The sequence below is a fragment of the Pyrgilauda ruficollis genome, unplaced genomic scaffold (genome assembly GCF_017590135.1).
Source record: "Pyrgilauda ruficollis isolate IOZ18807 unplaced genomic scaffold, ASM1759013v1 scaffold15, whole genome shotgun sequence".
Classification (NCBI taxonomy): Eukaryota; Metazoa; Chordata; class Aves; order Passeriformes; family Passeridae; genus Pyrgilauda; species Pyrgilauda ruficollis.
In genome coordinates, this window is record NW_024513654.1 from 19,317,409 (window position 1) to 19,336,546 (window position 19,138).

General features: G+C 40.7%; 1 protein-coding gene across 1 annotated transcript in view; it reads left to right on the forward strand.

The window, feature by feature from the left end:
* The window catches only part of PIK3AP1 (phosphoinositide-3-kinase adaptor protein 1), a 34,367-nt gene extending 15,467 nt beyond the window's left edge, over positions 1 to 18,900 (forward strand). The window contains exons 3-17 of the mRNA XM_041460925.1: positions 204 to 352; positions 1,225 to 1,369; positions 2,890 to 3,032; positions 4,157 to 4,289; positions 4,971 to 5,167; positions 7,385 to 7,574; positions 10,372 to 10,467; positions 11,026 to 11,205; positions 11,974 to 12,036; positions 12,708 to 12,913; positions 14,514 to 14,586; positions 14,924 to 15,079; positions 16,836 to 16,906; positions 17,092 to 17,201; positions 18,285 to 18,900. Of these exons, the coding sequence (XP_041316859.1) occupies positions 204 to 352; positions 1,225 to 1,369; positions 2,890 to 3,032; positions 4,157 to 4,289; positions 4,971 to 5,167; positions 7,385 to 7,574; positions 10,372 to 10,467; positions 11,026 to 11,205; positions 11,974 to 12,036; positions 12,708 to 12,913; positions 14,514 to 14,586; positions 14,924 to 15,079; positions 16,836 to 16,906; positions 17,092 to 17,201; positions 18,285 to 18,339 (1,967 nt within the window). The 3' untranslated portion in view covers positions 18,340 to 18,900. The remainder of the gene's footprint in view (positions 1 to 203; positions 353 to 1,224; positions 1,370 to 2,889; positions 3,033 to 4,156; positions 4,290 to 4,970; positions 5,168 to 7,384; positions 7,575 to 10,371; positions 10,468 to 11,025; positions 11,206 to 11,973; positions 12,037 to 12,707; positions 12,914 to 14,513; positions 14,587 to 14,923; positions 15,080 to 16,835; positions 16,907 to 17,091; positions 17,202 to 18,284) is intronic.
* Positions 18,901 to 19,138: the final 238 nt, after the last annotated feature.

A 19,138-nucleotide genomic window follows, 5' to 3' on the forward strand; every position in this document is an offset into this window, starting at 1 on the left:
CTCAAATCCTCTTAAGGGGAAAAAAAAGAGGAAACTCTGTAGTTTCCCTTTCTTCAACTAGATCCCCTTTTCTGAGCATTACTTTGAGAGGAATAGCGAGTTCCATCCCACCACCTTCACAGCTGTTTTCAGGATGGATGTGTGTGATAAGCATTTTCAGCAAAGGGGAATGAGGCAGCAGGACTCTCTGTACTTTATTTTAGACTCAGGCTGTGACTCTGTGACTGATACAGAAACAGAAGACGAGAAGAATCCAGTTGACTCCCACAGACTTGCCATGAGTGAAGAACATGGATCATCCAGGAGCACTGGGGACTGTCCAGTGGTGCAGCCCAGCCGCATACAATGTGGGGTACTGTATGTCCACTCCTTGGGCTATGTTCTTACTGTGAGCTGGTGCAGCTCATTATGCTGCTTCGTAATGTTCAGCTTTACAGGCCTGGAAATTAGTCCTGAATTCTTCTGTCACCTTCCTGCTCAGCCCCCTGCCCTCCATGTCTCTTGTTTCATGGGCTTGGCTCCCTAGGCCCAGGAGTAGCTTGGTAATGTGCAGTGCTTAGTGCTGTCTAGGCTGTGATGTCACTTAATGCCTGTCTCATTAACATGGCTGCTTGGCTTGGGTGCTGTGAGACAGGTTCACACTCTTCCCTTCTTCTGTTCTGCTGGCAAGTGGGGTAAGATGACTGTAATGAACTGATTAACTCCACAGTCAGTATCCAGTCTAATATGGCAATTCTGGTGCATGCCTTGCAAGTGACCCTGAAAAGCTTGCATCATGGCTTCTTGTCTGAAAACCAGCACTTTTTAGTATAGCATCTTCTCAGATGGAAAGAGTCCAAGTTTCTTTGTTTTCTGTGGCTGTGCTGCTTAAGGTAAGAGATGGATAGAGTTGAAAGTAAGTAATTTTATAAATCTAGCCCAAATAGTTTATAAATCTAATAAATCTGGAGTTCTATCAGTTTAATGCTTCTAGGGAGAAGCATTAAACTGATAGAACTGATAGAAGCATTACAGAAGCTTCTATACTGGTGCAAGCTGCAGCAGAAGCCACTTGCCCAGTTAGTCTGTGACTGGAAGATGCTCCCGAAAATGATTCAAAACTGTGAAAATGATAGATGATAATTGATGTGTCAGTTGCAATGAGAACAAAATCCCTAGAAAATGGATTTAACCAAGTAAGTGTTTTTGTTTTGAACCGGTGTGTTGTAATGCCTTTTGTCTTAGGTGCAGACAACAGTTTATATTATCATGAAATGTAAACTAGATTGTGAAATGAAAACTGAAGTTGAATTTTCTCCAGAGAATGCATCCTCTGTGCGTGTGCTGGCTGAGATGGAGAATGAGTACACAATCTCTGTGCAGGCTCCAAGTAAGATGGACTGAGATTTTTTTTTTTTTCCCCCTCTCCTTCCCCACTGCTTCCTTTCTATCTCAAACTGTCTGTCCTGAGAAGTGCCAGAGACATAAGGGTAAAGATTGCAGTGCAGGAAAACTTGAGTCCAGAAAGTCTTGAACTTGCATTCTCACCTGTGATACTTTTGATGAGGAACTGAGAGAGACTGCTGCTTGTGGGCTCTGTTTTCCCATCAGCAGCAGTAAGGCTGCAGGGTGGAAACACCTTGCTGGGACTTCTGAGAATACATTGCACCTTGTAGAGCACTTTGAACTTAGCTGTGTGTTATGACCACCACCATAGTAGCATTGGCAGGGCACCAAGAGAGAAGAAAAGTGCCAGTAAATAATTACATGACTATAACAGCATGTGATAATGTGTAGTGATCTCTGTGATCAGAGCTGAGACTATTCTGGCTTGCCTTTTAATTTAGGTATGTTCTGTCACTCTAAATATTTGCATTTACAAAACTGAAAGGTGCCTAAACTTTTAAGTTCACTGAACTTTAAAGGACTAATTTCAGAGCCTTTAAGATTGGTATTATTTCCCAGCATTATTTAACCTACTTTAGTCTGTCCTCTTGAAGAGTCATTCTGCCATTCTCTCTGAGAACAGACTAATAGTCATTAAAGCAACTACCACAAAGTCAGTGAAGTGGTTTGATTTTAAAGAAGGTGACCTCATGAACATATAAAAGCTTAACTTAATGTCTTAAGTCAAGACTTACAATAGAAACACTGACCTGGAGACTAACTTGTACTTTGAATTATAAACATGACCTTCACTTTGATGGAGTGTACAGTGTAAGCTCTGAGGTTTCTAACAGTAAGAGGAATATTTTTTAATTCCTTTGTGTTATTAACTGTTTCATGATTTCCCAAGTTGTTAACAGGGAAAGACTAATTTTAGTGGGATTCAAAATATCTGTGTTACAAAGAGAAAGTTCAGACTTATAAATGCACATTAGGTGAAACATCAAGAAGCTCTAAGGTGCAGGTAGAAGATTATCCTGTGCATGGGTTAAGTTGCAAAGCTGTAATTCTTTTTAATTGCTTTTATTCAGAGGCTAGTGAGGCTGACAGGGATTGCAAAATCTTTAGTGACTTTTTTGATTTCTTTTCCTTTCTTTCCCAGCTCTTTGTATTTATGCTGTAGCTTTATAAACAGCTCCAGAGAAGTCAGGGGTGAAGAGATGTGTGGCTTTCTAGTTCAAGGTGGAGTACTTTCAACATTAGTGGTTCAGTCTACTGTTAGCAGAGGACCTAGCAGGTTATGTGCATTGACATAGCTACAAAGAAGGTAGTTCCAAAGTACTTTCCTACCTAGTGTTTGAAGATCATGACTCTTCTCATGACTCTTCATTAATTCAATATAGCAGAAACTGTTTGGATATACCACCAGATGGATACTGAAACTCCTCCTGTCCTCACAGTATGTCATGCAAGCTCATGCCCATTGTTTGTGCTAATGGTTATTTTTGTGCTTTCTTTTCAAAGATTTAACCTCTGGGACAGTGCCCCTGAAGATATATTCAGGGGACTTGATGGTGGGAGAAACAAGTGTCACTTACCATACTGACATGGAGGAGATCAGCAATCTGTTGGCTAATGCAGCCAACCCTGTACAGTTCATGTGCCAGGTAAGGACTTTAGCAATCAGCTGCTTTGGAAACCAGCTCTTTCAGAGGCTACACAAGCATGCGTAAGCAGAAGTGCTTGTCATGAAGTAGCTCTTCTGAAATGAAGAAATGCAAGTTATTCAGGGACTTTCACCTAACTCTAATATCCCCTTTTATTGAAAGCATGGGTGTTTTTTCTGTCTCTGGAGCACATAGCTGGCTAAGGTGAGTCAGGTTATCAAATGAAGAAAAAAATGTGGTCAATCAACACCTACATTTAGGCCATGATGGCTTCAAAAGGTTGGAATGACAGAACTTGATATAACAGAAAGTACTATAAAGAAATAAAATGTTTTGGAATTTGTACCTAGGCGTTGCTAAAAAAATATGTTAATAGTAGCAAAGATTCATGTTAGCTGGAGGAAGCAGAGTAACATAAAATGATTTGTTGATTCTTAACACTTTTTCAAAACAGCCACTCAGTTTTCCTATTCTGTTTTGCCCATTTGGGGTACCTGAACCCTATTAGAGGGGTGAAGCTTGCACAAGGATGTTTTCTGTGTTTTCCTGTTGCCTGCCTGCATGTTCCTGATCTGCCATATAGTGGAAACCTACAGAGTAGCCTTGTGATGACGTCACCAGTATACCTGGGGCAGGGGAGACTGTTTCCCTTGCTTTTTAGTTCCAGTTGTGTAGCAGTTGGTACTGGTTGATGCCTCTGCTTAGGGAGTATGCCTGCTTGCTTCCCAGTGGTAAAGAACCAGTTCAAAAGCTGAACCCAGAGTGTGTACAATTCAAAATGGACTAGTGCATACTTAAAGCAGGAGTGACATTTCAGTGGAACATTTTCAGAAGTGTATACCTGCCAAGAAAGTAGGAAGCAAGTTTTCTGTGCTTCCAGTTGCATGAGTGACTTCCTCATTGTGCTCTATTTTGTGGAGTATATGGGTCTCATCTGTTGAGCTTGATGATACTCTTTCTGCACCAGGAAGCTATCCAAGTTTTGTTTGACCTGAACATTTCTACCTTTTGTGTTTATACCTACTGTTTTCTGATTATGTTAAATAATAAAAACACCTCATAAATCTCACCGTAACTGAATCTCCAGACTCTACCAAACAAAAGTGCTTTCCATTTATCTGTAGGCCTTTAAAATTGTGCCATACAGCATAGAAGCCCTGGACAAACTATTGACTGAGTCACTCAAGAAGAACATTCCTGCCAGTGGTCTACACCTGTTTGGAATCAACCAGCTGGAAGAAGAAGATATGACAGCAAGTAAGTTTAAAGACTCTTGGTTTATTTCTAGATTTTCTTTGTGTCAGTTGTTTTACCTTGAAGCACCTTAATACTGCAGTGGGTGGTACCTGCACAGGCTGTCTCAAAAACCTTGGATCTCAGCCAGGAAGCTAAATTTGCATGTGATAATGTCTGTAGAAAGGGGATTGCCATTTGAGTCAGGTGACCCTTTTTTTATTACATCTATCATTCTCAGTTCCTTGCACTGTGGCAGATGCTGCTATACAGACAGCTTTAAACCAGAGTGAAAAGATGATGCTCCCCAAATGTCTCCCAGCTTTTCTGTGTTGTTCTTTTGCCTCATACCTTTTCTCCACAGCTAGTCCTTTTCCCCAAACCCCATAACTCTAAGATACACACTGAGCAGTTGGGTTGGTATGCTGTCTTTTTGTAATGTTGGTCTAAGAAGTCCTCGCAAATCTGTGATCCTACATATATTTAAGCTATTACAGTGCCATATTCCCCACTAAAGGTAATAGTACTTCAGCCTGGAGATGCACGAGAGAATTTGTGCAGTTGGCTTGATTTCTAAACCATATATATCCTTCCAGGGATTTCACAGCTGCTTTGGTCTGTGTGTTTGCTGTGTCTGGTTCTTGCCTGCTGGCTTTGTTGCTACTAGAGAAAAACTTAGGGTCTAATGGTCTCCTTTTCTCACAGATCAGAGGGATGAGGAATTGCCAACACTGCTTCACTTCTCTGCAAGATATGGGCTGAAGAACCTTACTGCCTTGCTGCTTACATGCCCTGGAGCACTGCAGGCCTACAGTGTAGCCAACAAGTATGGCCACTATCCAAACACCATTGCAGAAAAGCATGGCTTTAAGGACCTCCGCCAGTTCATTGATGAATATGTGGTAAGGGGAAGCTGAGCTGTCTTTCTGCCTCGTCCCACACCGGGCGCAGGCTCTGGCACCGAGCTGGGCACTTAGTGTTGCTTGAGCAGGAGTGATGGGTGATAAAGTCTGTTGTGGTAGGGTGTAGAACACAGACATCCAGCCACATTGAAAGCTTTCAGGCTGTAGGGTTAGGTTTGTCTCTGCAGCCATGGAAATTCCTGGGGCTTTTGCACAGAGCAAGTAAGATGGAAGCAGAGACTGCCATACTGGCTTCCATTCCTCCATCCGTCTGATGAAGTTTCTGAGGATATGTGGTTAATGCCAAGTGCATTCTTCTAGTTCTGATCCTGGGAAAGAGCCCCTTCATCCATCTTACTTTAGGGAGTAATATGGGAACAGAATATGTTTGGGAAGGTACAATTTGAGGTGCTCTCTTATTAATTGTAGTGTGGGCGGGATTGCTTACTAGCTCATTCAGAGCTGATCTGTGTAGTCTGCCGGATACCCGTTTCTCCCTGCATTGGTATATATTGGTCCGTTCCCTATTTGTTCTGTCAGGGATCCCAGTTGACAGTTCATTTCTATTTGAGCTAACCCCACCCCCAGAAAATGCACTCTGACTTTTCCAGATTATGACACGGACCTGACTCCAGCTGCACCAAACAATTGTTTCTGTGCAGTGCTTGGGTACTCATAGAGTTTCTGCTTTTGTTTCAGTTTTAGCTGTTTCTGGCCTGTATACTTCAAAATAACAAGGAACTCCCTGACTCAGGTCGCATTGACCACATCTGAATTCTGTTTGCCTTTGCTTTAGGTTGAAAAGTTGTGTTTAATTGTCCTTAACATTGTCTGAGTGCTGGGAGATAGATCTGCCAGCTTTAGTACGGTTCTGCCAGCCAATTATTGTAGTGTTTAAGCCCTATTTAGGGAGGCATGGGTAGTCCTTGGACTTGAGCCTTGCTTCTTTATATTATACATTAGAGCTAAATAAAAGCCAATCCATATTCTGAGATCAGGAGGACTGCAGAAACTGTAAATTGTGAGATCACAATCTTCGCATCAGGGTAAGTGAGAGATGTGCAGGAAGTCCTTCCAACCTCTCATTGCAGTACTGTGCTCTTCCCATGTTCTCTCCACCAGCACAGTGACAGAGCTGTGTTAAGAGCAGGTCCTCCTTACTGACCTGCTGAAGCTGTCTGTGCAGCACAGTACAAAGCACACAAATCATCTATTTGCTAGTGTGACTACTGCAAGGTAGTGACTACTGTCAGTAGAATGGATGTCTGAAAATCCCATTAAACCCCATTACTCACCTAATTTTCTCTCTGGCAAAGGTTCCTCTGCACCTCTGTAAAGCATTGCATGAACTACTGGCCTGACACATTTTGACTGGAGGGAAGCATGTATAGAGACCTTTGACACACAGACCCTGTGGACTGAGGGCCCATGAGTCTACATTTGTGAATGGAAGAATATCTTGTAGTATTGCAACTGTTAAGATGACAGTGCTTGTGACATAACTGGAATTTGGGAAGGAGGACGGAATGAAGCTGCTTTGTTTTGCTTCCTTGTGTTGCGATTTGGTGAAGCTCTGCCTTCCCCCCCTGCTCTATGTTGCAAATGCATAAGAAAGGATTCTGCTCTCCTGTGAATCAGAAGTTGCCTGTATTACATGAACTGCTGCCTGCTGTGAGGTTTCCTGTTAATGTCACAGAAGAGGGTCTGTGTACTCCCACTCTGGGTGTTACATGCTGCTGCTAATGCCAAGAAACTGAAACTTAATCTACATCAAAGCTAAAACTTTGCTGTTTTGCAGGTGCTCTGCATGTGATAAGCTTTCCCCCTTATGGTTAGCTATGCGTGCCCCAAAATAGCCTTTGACAGGCATTTGTATTTTTAGAATGAGCTGTGCTTATGTTCTGGGAGTTTGCACACATTGGGTAGGACATGAAAGAGGTGGGGTGAGAGGCTGTAATGGCTGCTCAGAACGTGTCAGCAGCCCTTGTTTCACCTTTTTTACCTATTAATACAACATAGATCTCAAAAGTTTGACCCAGGCAGCTGTAGTGGGGATTTAAGTCACTTGAGAAGCCTTAATCTTTGGGAATGAGCTGTCTTCAGAGGTTTTTTCTATCACTGATGACAAAGTGAGATATCTTTTGCTTGCTTTTATTCTCTAGATTCTTTATTTAAAAGATACTTGAATTTTTTTTTCTTGCTCTCCTTCATCTCCAGGAAACTGCAGATATGCTGAAGAGTCACATTAAGGAAGAGCTGATGCAAGGCGAGGAGGATGAGTCTGTTTATGAGTCCATGGCTCATCTGTCCACTGATCTGTTAATGAAATGTTCCTTGAATCCAGGCTCCGATGAAGAGCTTTATGAATCCATGGCTGGATTTGTCCCGGGTGCCCCAGAAGATCTTTGTATGTATATTCATAGAGTTACAGAATCATGGGAAGGTTTGGGTTAGAAGGTATCTCTAAAGCTCACCTAGTGCAAGCCCTCTGCACTGGGCAGAGACATGTTGAGATCAGATTGCTCAGACCCATCTCTGACACACAGTAGTTCCTCAGTTACAGCTTTTCTGCTCTCATCACAAGGAAACTATGCTGCAGTTCCATCATCGGCTGGCTGACAAAATTGCTCTATACCTTTTCTTGATTGATAGTGCACAAGATCAAGAACTGTTTCTTCAGTGTTTCAAGGACTCCCTGAACCCTGAGCAAATAAATTGACATATAGAAATGAGACTAAATATTCTACCATGTCCTGCTTTTTCTTCCCAAGGACTGGGTACCTAGGAGCATTCTGACACTGGCAGAAAAGAACACTATGTCAGATGTGATTTTACTGACAACTGGGAAACTGAAAAACAAGCGGAGATTCCAGCTCAACAGCTTGAGAGCAAAAGAAATTAACCTCTAGAAAAATGTGTGCCGAAAAGATTATAAATGAAAAACCATTATTCTAATCTGATTGGTTTATTGCTAAAAATAAAGAGCTAATTCTGATAAATATGCATATGTTTAATTTTTCACTATTGCATTAGTATTCAGTGAGGCCAATTGAAAATACAAAATTAAGTACCTCTGCTAAGCAATTGTAAATTGGCTGTTCTTATTCACCTGGCTGTTTGGTCTGACTTAATCCCACTGATCTATTATATGAATCCCATAATGAGCAAAGAAGTTAGATTCTTATATTTTAAGTACCTCCTTAAGGCACTCAAGGACGTCTAGTGTTTCTGCAGTTTTTAAGTGTGCTGCCTCAAGGGAAAAGCTTTCTTTTGTGCTTATGGGCTATATTGGTCCTGGACTGTTTTTCTCCTCTTTTAGATTAAATTATACTGTAAAACGCATTTTTGTTGTTTATGAAGCCCAGAAGACTGTGTTGGTTCTTTCCTTGATGTCATAAACTCTTTTCTGCTAGGTGTTGTTGGCCACTGCAGGGACAGTTTTGCTACCAAAACCGGGGTTATTCTGCCTTCAGGTAGAGATAAGCAGTAAATCAGGTTGGACTTGTAAGGAACAAAGCTGTTCTTGTTTGCAGTAATGAGAGTTTCTAGATGCTTGGTAGGTCTGCCTGTAATCAGTGCACCTCTGAATGGAGTTGATTGACAAAGCCTGTGGAGGGTTAAAAAACAAGCTCAACACTACTAAGCCAAACCCCCCATCTTCCAGGCCTGAAATGCCCTGATCTCCCAGAAACTATGCATGGAATTTTCTTGCAAATTGAGCTCCCTGTAATTTAGCACATTTGAACTGGACTCTGAAAAGCCTCTCTTTCCTGCTTCTTCTGGGTTCTAGTGTGTTGCTTCTGCACACAAAGCTCTGCTGTCTTCCAATCAGGAGTCTTTTATTTAAATTATGTTTTCCTTACCTGGTCTGTTAGTCCTTGCCTGAAGAATATTAATAGCTTGTCTGAACAGTGCTTAAAATATACCTGTATCATAACAGATAAGTTTAAATTGGCACAGTTCTCAGCACTTAGATTGAATCTCTCAAAATGAAAGTGTTTCAATATAATTTAGAATACCAGCACACAGGCAAGCCCTCACCTAAATGAATGTGAGTGCTGGCTGGTTTAGAGCTGCCATCACAAATAAAGGATTTAAGCTTTTGTACTAAATTGAAGGTTTGTGAGGATGGCTTTCTAGGGAATCATAACTAACTTCTTTTGAAGTACTTTTTCTAGGAATTACCTGTATGTGAGTTGATACGGCTGTGGTGTACAGGATAATACCTGGGCTATTTTAGGAGTAGCCATACTGTGGCAGTGTGCCCCTTTATTGTGATCAAGATGTGCTTCCACCACAGTTTTTCAGAGACTGATCAAAGGAAGATTAGATACCACTGGGTCAATTTTTCTTGGTAGGAAGTTGTTTGAGAATAAGGTAACAGAGGACTGAAGCCATTGTAATGAGTTAAAAGTATTTAATATTCTCACATGTAACCCAAACTATCTCGTTTACATAGTAGTAGATCTATGACATAGAAATAGATATACCTCAAAAACTCACTTATATCAATAAGCCTCATCAATCCAATTATATCACTCTTGTTTTTAATATCATTAGGAACATGGTTACCTAACATTTTATTTTAGTTTTAAGATTAGTATTAGTGTTATGATGAGGTTCACCTTTTTCTTTAAAATCAGAATTCTTCATGTCAAAACACTGAATTAACAAAGTATCTTATTGTTTGCTGTCAGTCCTTTCTCAATACTGAATTATCATCTGACCCTGTAAACTCTTTCCAGATCCAAGTAATTAACTCAGCCAACTGTTTTGACTTTATTCCAATAAATAAACACTATCTTGTGTATAATGGAAAAATTGCCTTTAATGTCTTGCTTTTCCAAGCCACATTGTTTCCTCTCTGGGGCACTGTCCAGAGGTCAAAACTTTCACCTGGCCAACACATGCTCAAGAATAGCCAAAACTCAATGCCTGCTTGAAGCCTTGTCAGAACTTCTCAACAGCACTCTTAGTCACCCTCAAGTGTAAGCATCAGGCAGCTGAAAAAAATTTGTGCAGAGTGGACTGAACATAGCAGCTTAGAAGCTTTTTTTCAAGGAAAATGTCTGGTCATTTGCCCAGCTTCTTTGATTGTCACCATAAAATAAAGGTCCAGTTTATTATGTCATATTACATTGTTCCATGTATTGAAGGATATAATTAACAGGTTCATCTTTCTGGATTGGTTTGGTTTTTTTCAGATGTAGAGATGCTTCAATCCAAACCAGACACTCCAGTTGCTGGAGATGAAGTTTCTATAACTACAAAAGACTCAATGCTCCGCAAGTTTTTAGAAGGTGAGACCTATTTTGAGGGAAGGATGGCAGTAGCACAGTTAAAGTAATTAGACAGAACCTGAGAGTTTTTCATGAACTCTTAAGGATGGAAGATAGCCCACACAGTTTGCTTTTTTCAGACAAAGGACTTATTCTCTATAGTACTTTGTAGACCATCACACATAGCTTTTGGAAATCATTGGTCTGTTTGATTTGTTCACTATTCAAGTATGTTAATTAATGGAAATTAATTAAACTAACTGTTCCTCAAATTCTTAAAGAGAGTTAGGAGATTTTTCACTATTTCTTTAAAACAGATGGTATTTAAAACAGATGGTACAGGCATAGTGGCAAACAGTTACATGCTACTAGATATTAATGGCTTTATCAAGTCCTCTCATGAAGGTCTTTGGTACATTTAAGGCCACTGCAAAACTGGATGGTTTTGGCTGTGAAATTGGTAACAATGCATCTGGAGGGAACCAGTGTTCAGTGAAGCTTGGCAAGAATGCATCTGGAGGGAACCAGTATTCAGTGAAGTGGCCAGGTTGCTATTCTTACAAACTCTCTCTGTTGTAGGTGGTAGCATGGATGTGCCAGATTCTGAGGAAGGAGGTCGTGAGCAGTATGGTGAAGATGTATACTACTCAGTGGAACAAGACCCTTTTCCACAAGAAATGGCTAACAGACCTCCAGTTCCTGTTCCAAGACCAGAATCTAGCTCTCCACAGCCAGACAATGAGCTGTACATCTCCAAAAGTGAGTTGGTTACCACTGGAAATGTAGACCACTAAACTGTAGAATGGCATTGTCATGGGTGTCAGTTGCCAAATAAATGCCAGGATCCCTGGATTATTTGACTCTGGTTACTTTTGGGATCCAATTCCATATCTCTTTTTTCATCTTTTGCCTACTCTGAAAATGTGGGGATGTTATATCCCAAGATCTTGGCCTAAACTTGCTCTTCATGGAAGCAGTAGCATGACAAATTACCCTCAAATAGTATAAACAAATCCAACTAAGTAGAAAATATCCTGATATTATAAGGACACAATCAAACTAATAAATTGAGACATTGCTGATCTGTAATGCTATCATTGTTTCAACTGCATTTGTATAGGACGTGATTTTATACCTTAGTACCTCCCTCTGAGGTAGGATTTTATTGAAATTGAAGAAGATTGTTCTTCCTAGTTCATTAGGCAGCTTTGGAAATCTTGGTCATATATCATGAACATTCTAACAAGAACCACAATGACATGTGGGAGAGTAATTTCAGTGACTTCTTCCCACTGTGGCAGGACTATGGAGAAATCATGTCCAGATTTCTCTTAGAGGTGGCTGAGCTAGATTCTTTGAGGTCAATAGAAAGGGAATTCTCCCATAAAAATCTTTTTCTTCAGTGGACTTAGAAGGGTAACAGAAGCTGTAATGCAGTGCAGAATTGTGTATGCTTGCCATATTCATCCTTGATGTTTCTGTCTTCATGAGATGCATTTCAATACCTAAAGAATGCTTCTTTTGCAGTTTTTGCACAGAAGGCTCAAAGACCTGAGAATCTTTATGTCCCAAGAGGAAGAATTAAGAAAGGTAAGGCAGAAGTTCACCCTGAAAATCCTTTCAGTAATCCCAAAGCAGATCTGTTATGGTAGCTTCATTTGTGTGAATTATGACAGAATAGACTGTTTTGCAAAGCTCTGGGAATAACAGTCTTCTATGAACGACCCAATCTTTTTGACCATTTGTGACACTGGAAACTTTTATAGGTGCAGAGTGTGAGGGGAGCATGCCTTATGTCTTGGGAACTCTTCTTTGTTACAAATGAGTTAGAAATTACCAGCATCAATAGAATGAGTTTTCACTTTCTGGGCTTAAGCTACACAGATTATCTAGATAGAATCTAGCTTTGTGACTGCTAAGGTAAAAGCTCTGTTCTGTGAATTGCTGAGGAAGCAGGGCACTTTAAGGAATGTGTTTTGTGCTCTTTACTTAGTTTATGTTTTTAAAAGTAGAGCTTATCCCTGGGATATATTTGTGTACGATGCTATCTCTCAGCTGGGCTTTTAGACCTGTCAAATAGTAGGATGGCCTAAGAAGAAAACACTTCTTAGGAAACACTCAGTCTGTAATACATTTTTTCCACTTTTTTTCTTTTTTTTTTTTTAATGTCTGCTGGATCAAGGGTACTTGATATCTTGGTATTCAGTGAGGAAGGTAGATCCACAAGTTTAATAATATTTTTGCTGGTGTTTTCTCTTCAGAGACAATAGTCAGGCCTGTAAGGGACCTGTCTCAATCAAGTATATATGATCCATTTGCTGGAATGAAAACCCCAGGTCAGCGGCAGCTGATTACATTACAGGAGCAAGTGAAAATGGGCATCCTCACTGTGGATGAAGCTGTACTTCACTTTAAGGAGTGGCAACTGAACCAGAAAAAGAGATCAGAATCTTTCCGGTTCCAGCAGGTACAGACTTATGCTACTGTTTAAGAAATACAGCTGTCTCTCTAGGTATATATCACAAGCTTCTCAGCATGGGTACATTTTTTCCCTGGTTGGAGCAGGAAGACTGCTAACATAGTCCCCCAGCTAGCAGAGTTCTCTCCTGCCATGGGGAAGCTGTTCCCAGTAAGCAGCAAGCAGTTTTACAGATCTGTTTGTCTTGCAGTAACATTGTCAGTTTTTGAAGATCTGTATACAAGGAATTGGATCAAACCCAGTTGGCTAAATTACCTTTCCAGAGGTCACCTAGCACCTACCTGCTGGCAGGGGACTTCTGTGATGAACATTTAACTTGTTGGCTCTCATCCATTTCAGATGAAGTGGAGACTGTGTCCCAGATGATGTATTGGCTGTAAAGCCCTAGTTGGTAGATGGTCTGATTTCTTCAACTGTTTGTTAATGGCTACAGGACTGTTCTTTGCAGCTGGGCAAGGTCTAGCAATGGTCATTAGTAAAAGCAGAGTGTTTGGGTGCCTTAACAGAAAGAGGGAGTCAGTTGGCAGCAGTGACATAATGACTGGTGGAACTATCAGTTATAGTTTAAAATTTTAATTCTCAAGTTAGAGTTTGACTCCCTCCCTCTTTAAAACCAGTGCCTGCTTCTTTTGGAGCCTTTTGTTCATGCATGGCAGTCTAGTCTCCAGTGGGTGACATTGTTTTGGAAGTTGTCAGAACAAAGGCAAAGCTCTTCTCCTCCCGATTCTCACTTGGAAAGGTCCTCTCTACCCAGAAACAGTCAGAGGAGTTCCTTCTTTACCAGAGAAGAACACAGTGCTACTGAAGTAAATTGATGTACAAGAGATGAAGTGGCATGCTCTGTGCCCCATGCCATTAGCAGCTTTCAAAGTCTCTGCTCTGAATTTTGCTTCATGGTACAGCAGTTGCTTCCTCTGCTTTTCAGGGGTTTCCTGCTCTCAGATGTGTACATATTTCCCTGCTGAAAAAAAAAATTCTTTTTTCTCCCTACCTTTTTGTAATGTAAAGTGTAATAAGCTGCCACATAATGGTGAAGAGTCTTTGCTCCCATTTACATTTCTTCATTGGGGATATCCTGAGTTCTGAGTTGTACCTTACACTGTGGGGTACATGGCAGCCTTTTCTGACCCTGCAGTCAGAATAATCTTTTCATTAGTACAGAAAGGACAGTGCAGTTGCTTGGTTGTGGGTCTTGTTTCTGTGCCAGTGTCACAGTGCAAACAGAAAATACAGGGAGTTCTAAACCAAATTTGCTGCTTATGTGCAACTGGCCGAAGGTGAACTTGACCTTAACATACATAATGAACATCAGAAAAAAACTTGGCTTCTGAAAGGCACACATGGGTTTCTGAAAGGAACAGATTAAAACCTGTTGACATGGTTTGGACTTCAGCCAGGTACAGCAGGCTTTGTTACAGCTTGACTGCAAAGCAAGTTAGCTAAAATATCATGACTTCATATATATGAACTTTAGCATAGTTAGCTAAAATATAATACTTGTTTTGTCAGAAAGCTGACAAAACAAGTATTATATATCTCATCTTTCTTTATCCAAAGCCCTGAAAAGAATATCTTGTGATGTTTTTAGGAAAATCTGAAACGTCTACGAGACAGCATAACCAGGAGGCAAATGGAGAAGCAAAAAAAAGACAAAAGTGCAGGTAACAGTCTTTGATTCTGATATTCTCTGATAATGAAGCAACTAACCATATTAACAAGCCCTTTAAGCAGATATGTGTCCATGTGTATTGTGGTTCTGTGATATTTTAATATGCACATCCATGTGCCAGTTGGCAAAAACTTAGGGAAGCTGCTTTGCTCCTCGCTTGCACAGCCAAGAAAAGGATGCCCCCATCTGTGGAGTGCATCTTGACTCATTCATGTACAGTTTTGATTGTCCTTATGCAATTGTGTTTAACTCTGTCCTTAAGTGCAAAACTGTCTCTTGGAGGCTGTAATTGCATAGACCTTTCTGAACCTTTCATTTTTCCCTTCCAGATTTGGAAATTACAGTACCCATTCGACATTCTCATAATACTTTGGGGAAACTAGAATGTGGAATATATGAATACACCCCCAGGAAAAACCTTTTTCCACCAAAAAAGGAGATAAAACGAGGAGACTGGAAAACAGAAAGCACATCCAGCACAACAAGTAAGCAGCCTCTGAGCGTCACTGTCCCTACAGGATGGAACACACTTCCAAAGCATTACCCTGGAGTCGACCCACGGGACAGGACTTCTGCTCCTGAATCCCAGCACTGACAATGCCACCCCAAACCTTGCATGCCTCAGGCCAGCTGTTCTCAAAACTGTAAAAGCAATTACAGGTGTGCATCAAATGGTTTGGGCATCTTTTGTCTACATCTCTGCAGGAGGAGAACTTAAAAGCTGAGCAAAAGATTCTCTTGAGCCCTTCTCAGGGAAGGCATACCACCTGTTTTCAGTTCTTAAAAGTAGATGGCAGCTGCTCCCTTATTGGAAAGGATGCTCCCATGCTGTGACTGCCAGCAGGCTGTGTGCTCTTCTGGCCTGTGTGGCTGGAAACCAGTCTTACAGGTTGTTTCTTCAATTGTTTTACATAAAGAACAGCATTTTTGATTGGTAACTGTAGGACCTCTTCAGTGACTGCACATTATTATCTTTGCTTTTCATTATGTTTAATTTGTGCAAATTAAATCCCTGCATTCTTGCTCTTACTGCAGACTGAGCAATTCTTGCAGAAATCATTTAGGATCAATTGGGTCCTTTGAAAGGAAACCTGACTTCCTGTGAGGTTACCACCTTTGTGACTCTTGGCAAGATGCAGCTGGCATGCATCCAGAACAGGTGCCAGAGGCAGCTGGCTGAGCCCATAACTTGCATACAAGCACACGTGAGACAGGTGTTAACAGGTCTGCGGAGCTCCCTGTGTGCAGCCTGGTGCTCTTTCTCACCGTGTGATTCTGAGAATGGACCCTAGCACAGTATTTAGCACTCTTAAGTGCTGCTGCTTGTACCAGCTGATGAGCCTTACCAAAGCTATCAGGGAGGGACTGCATCTTAGGAGAAAACCTCTCTTGCCACCATTTCTGTGGACAGGTTTCTGAATATTAGTGTCCCAGTAGTTCACAGCCCTATAGAATGTTATCTATTTATTACTGAAACCAGCCATAGCAGTGTGGGATATGTTTGTGAGTTGCTGTCTCCTTTGGAATTGGCATGACTGGTTGCAAAAACAATCCCTACTCCGAGTCCATGACAGTTTAATGGGTTTGCATAGATGGGTGCTGAAGGTTGTTTGAACAAACTTGGTTTTAGCTTGGAAATAGACTAGGAAGCATTCCTGTGTTAATTGAGGATTGTTGTAAGAGGGGGTAGTAAACAAGTTATTTATTTAGAACAGTAACTTCTTAAGCAGTCACTCCAGGAATGAATATGTTACAGTGCTCTATCTTCGTGCAATTGTTACAGATATGGGTACTGATAATTTAAATGTACATAAGTGTTGGGTGTGTAACCCTTGTGGAAATATTTGCCTGACTTTCAAGATGACATTGGCATTGGATCTTTTCATATTATATGATAGATATAAAGAATAGATTGTGGTTGTGAGTATTTAACCAGAAGACTGGATAAAGAAAGATAAGGCAGAAATCTTTTAGAAAGAAAGCATAATTGAATGGCTTGGTCCTGTGGTTTGTGTTGTATCAAATGCTGTTATTTGGATCCCAAATATATGAAAAAAACCAGTGAAAATAAATGAATCTAAAAGAGCATTAATTATATTTGCAAGAATTAAGCATGAGGTTAGAAAGAGTCCTGAGTTAGGGATTTGCAGTTAAATCCCCAGCATTTAATCAGTTGATTGATCAGTTTTTCTGGTTTTATGAATCAGTTTTATTAATCAGTTTTTCTCTTGCTTCCTCCAGGCAGTGCAAGTAACCGCTCCAGCACTCGGAGTATCTTGAGTGTCAGCAGTGGGATGGAAGGGGACAGTGAGGTAAGCTCTCACCTCTGCTATATACTGCTCTGCTGTCCTTAAGTACATGTCTTAGTTTACACGCAGAAAAAAGAGCTCAGAGCTGGCATTGCATTTAGAGAAATGCCAAAATTTAGCCTTTTCTTTTGTGAGTATACCAAGAACCAGATTCTGCTGTTCTATAAACACTTCTCTTTGTTTTGTAGGACAGCGAAGTCCCAGAAACAGCAAGGAGCCGTAGCCCAATTCCTCACCAAGCAGAGAGGCTTCCTTTCCCAGAAAGGCCTCCCAGAGTGCCTCCTCGAGGTGCAAGCAGGTAAAACTAAAACGTAGCTCAAAATATGTGCTTTCAGTGAATCCTCATGGAAGCCTTGGACAGAAAGCAAGGCAGTTAGCAAAGGCAGAAAGTGAGTGTGTTTTTGAACAAAGTCTACCAGACTGCTATCTGTCAGCACACACTGTTAGGAATTGTAAGGTCATTGCTTCTCCTCTGTATGTGGAGGAATATGTTTCCTAGTTGGTAAAAAGGCTATTGCAGTGCTGTCGCTGTGGTTCATGCACAGTGAGGGACAGCACTAGTGAAGCATACAACGCTTACCATAGTAATACTGACCCTGGTGGAGTTACATCCTGCCCTTGGCAGACATTTAGTACCTGACCCTCCTGAAAATCTCCTCTTGGAACTTACGAAGTGTAGTGCAGGGGGAAGTTCTTTTTGGCATTCTCTTGGACTTTTTTTTTTTTTTTTACAAAGTTCAGATCTCTCCAAAGCATATATGTTTACATGTGTTACTGGCCTCAAAGAAAGAAATGCACTGGTTTTATAAAAGGTGTTGAGGAGATTGGGTCATAAACTTAAATAATTTGTAAGCATTCCTTTAGTCCAACCAGTGCAAGTCTGTGAAGTCTATTCCCCAAAAGTTCTCTCAGTACAAATACTAACAAAATTCTCCAACTCTTAAAGCAGTAATTGCCACTGTGTGGGTGCACCAAGGTCTGTGTTGTTGGCTTGGTTTTGGCAAGGAAATAGCTGAAATTTATCTGCAGTTAGTTTGAAAAAAGGTTTTGAATCTTTTGATCTCTTCCTATTGCATCTTGATTTCAGGAGAAAGCTACCATACTTCAAAGTTCTACTCCAACTATTACAGTATCTCTTTCCAGTAATAGTAGAATTACTGCAACTGAAGAACAGAAGAAGTAGCTTTGACAGGATCAGTGCTCTGGCAACTTGGCATCTGCTCTGTTGCTCAATCAGCCTATTTTTCTTCTTGTATGACTACTGATTGTACAGTATGCTTACATATTATGTTATTGCATGCAATGTGTTGTTCCAGAAGTCTATTTCCTACTACTTTTACATACATTTTCATGATCTTTTTTTTTTTCTATCTTTTTATAGGCCTGTAAGCTGTGAAGGCTTTTATCCTCCACCTGTGCCTCCAAGAGGTCGCTGAATCTCTCAACATCTGTGGAATACAAGATTTTTTTGTTGTTTATGTATGTGTTTGTACAGAAAATTTTTTGGGCTGCGTTAAATTATTTATAAGTGAGACCCAAATGATTTCATCCCCTTCATCCTCCCCGAAGCTCTGGTGATTTTTCCCATGATTTTTACTGAGACTTTTTGATGTTCTATAACATTTTTTTTAGTTGGAAGAATTTTGGTGCTTTGGGGCTTCAAGGAAAGGTATCATCATTGGGAAGAACATTGATGTGTGTCTTGGGAGCCCTGCACCAACATGAAGATCCCATTTGATCAAGAAAGCACATGTGTCCTTTTAGGAACTAAATCCTGATAAGCATTGTTACCAAACCTCTCAATACAGTCTACCAAGGCTTGACTGAAAAACATGCTTAAAAAGTAAAGAAAATAAGATGTTTGAAAAATGCTCATTACAGCAGGAGCAGGTGAATGTACTACTGCTTGGCATAACATTTTGGATACAATTATACTGACCTTTCAGATGGTGTAGCATCCCCCTTTAGCAATCATTAAACCATGGGGGGATGAGAAATTGTCTTCGAGAATGTATTTTGCATGCATCCTTGAAAATGCCTTTCCTTTTCCTGTTTGCTTCCTGAAGAGGACAGGCAAGGTGTTGTGTGTGCTGTATTTACCATGAAAATTCCCAAGACAGCTGGTAAGGGACCTTCTGTATCACAAACCAACTGTACTTAAACCTTTTTCAGGCAAGGTGCAGGTGTGGTGTTACAACATCACATGACTGAGCTCTCAAATTAGAGAAGGAATTG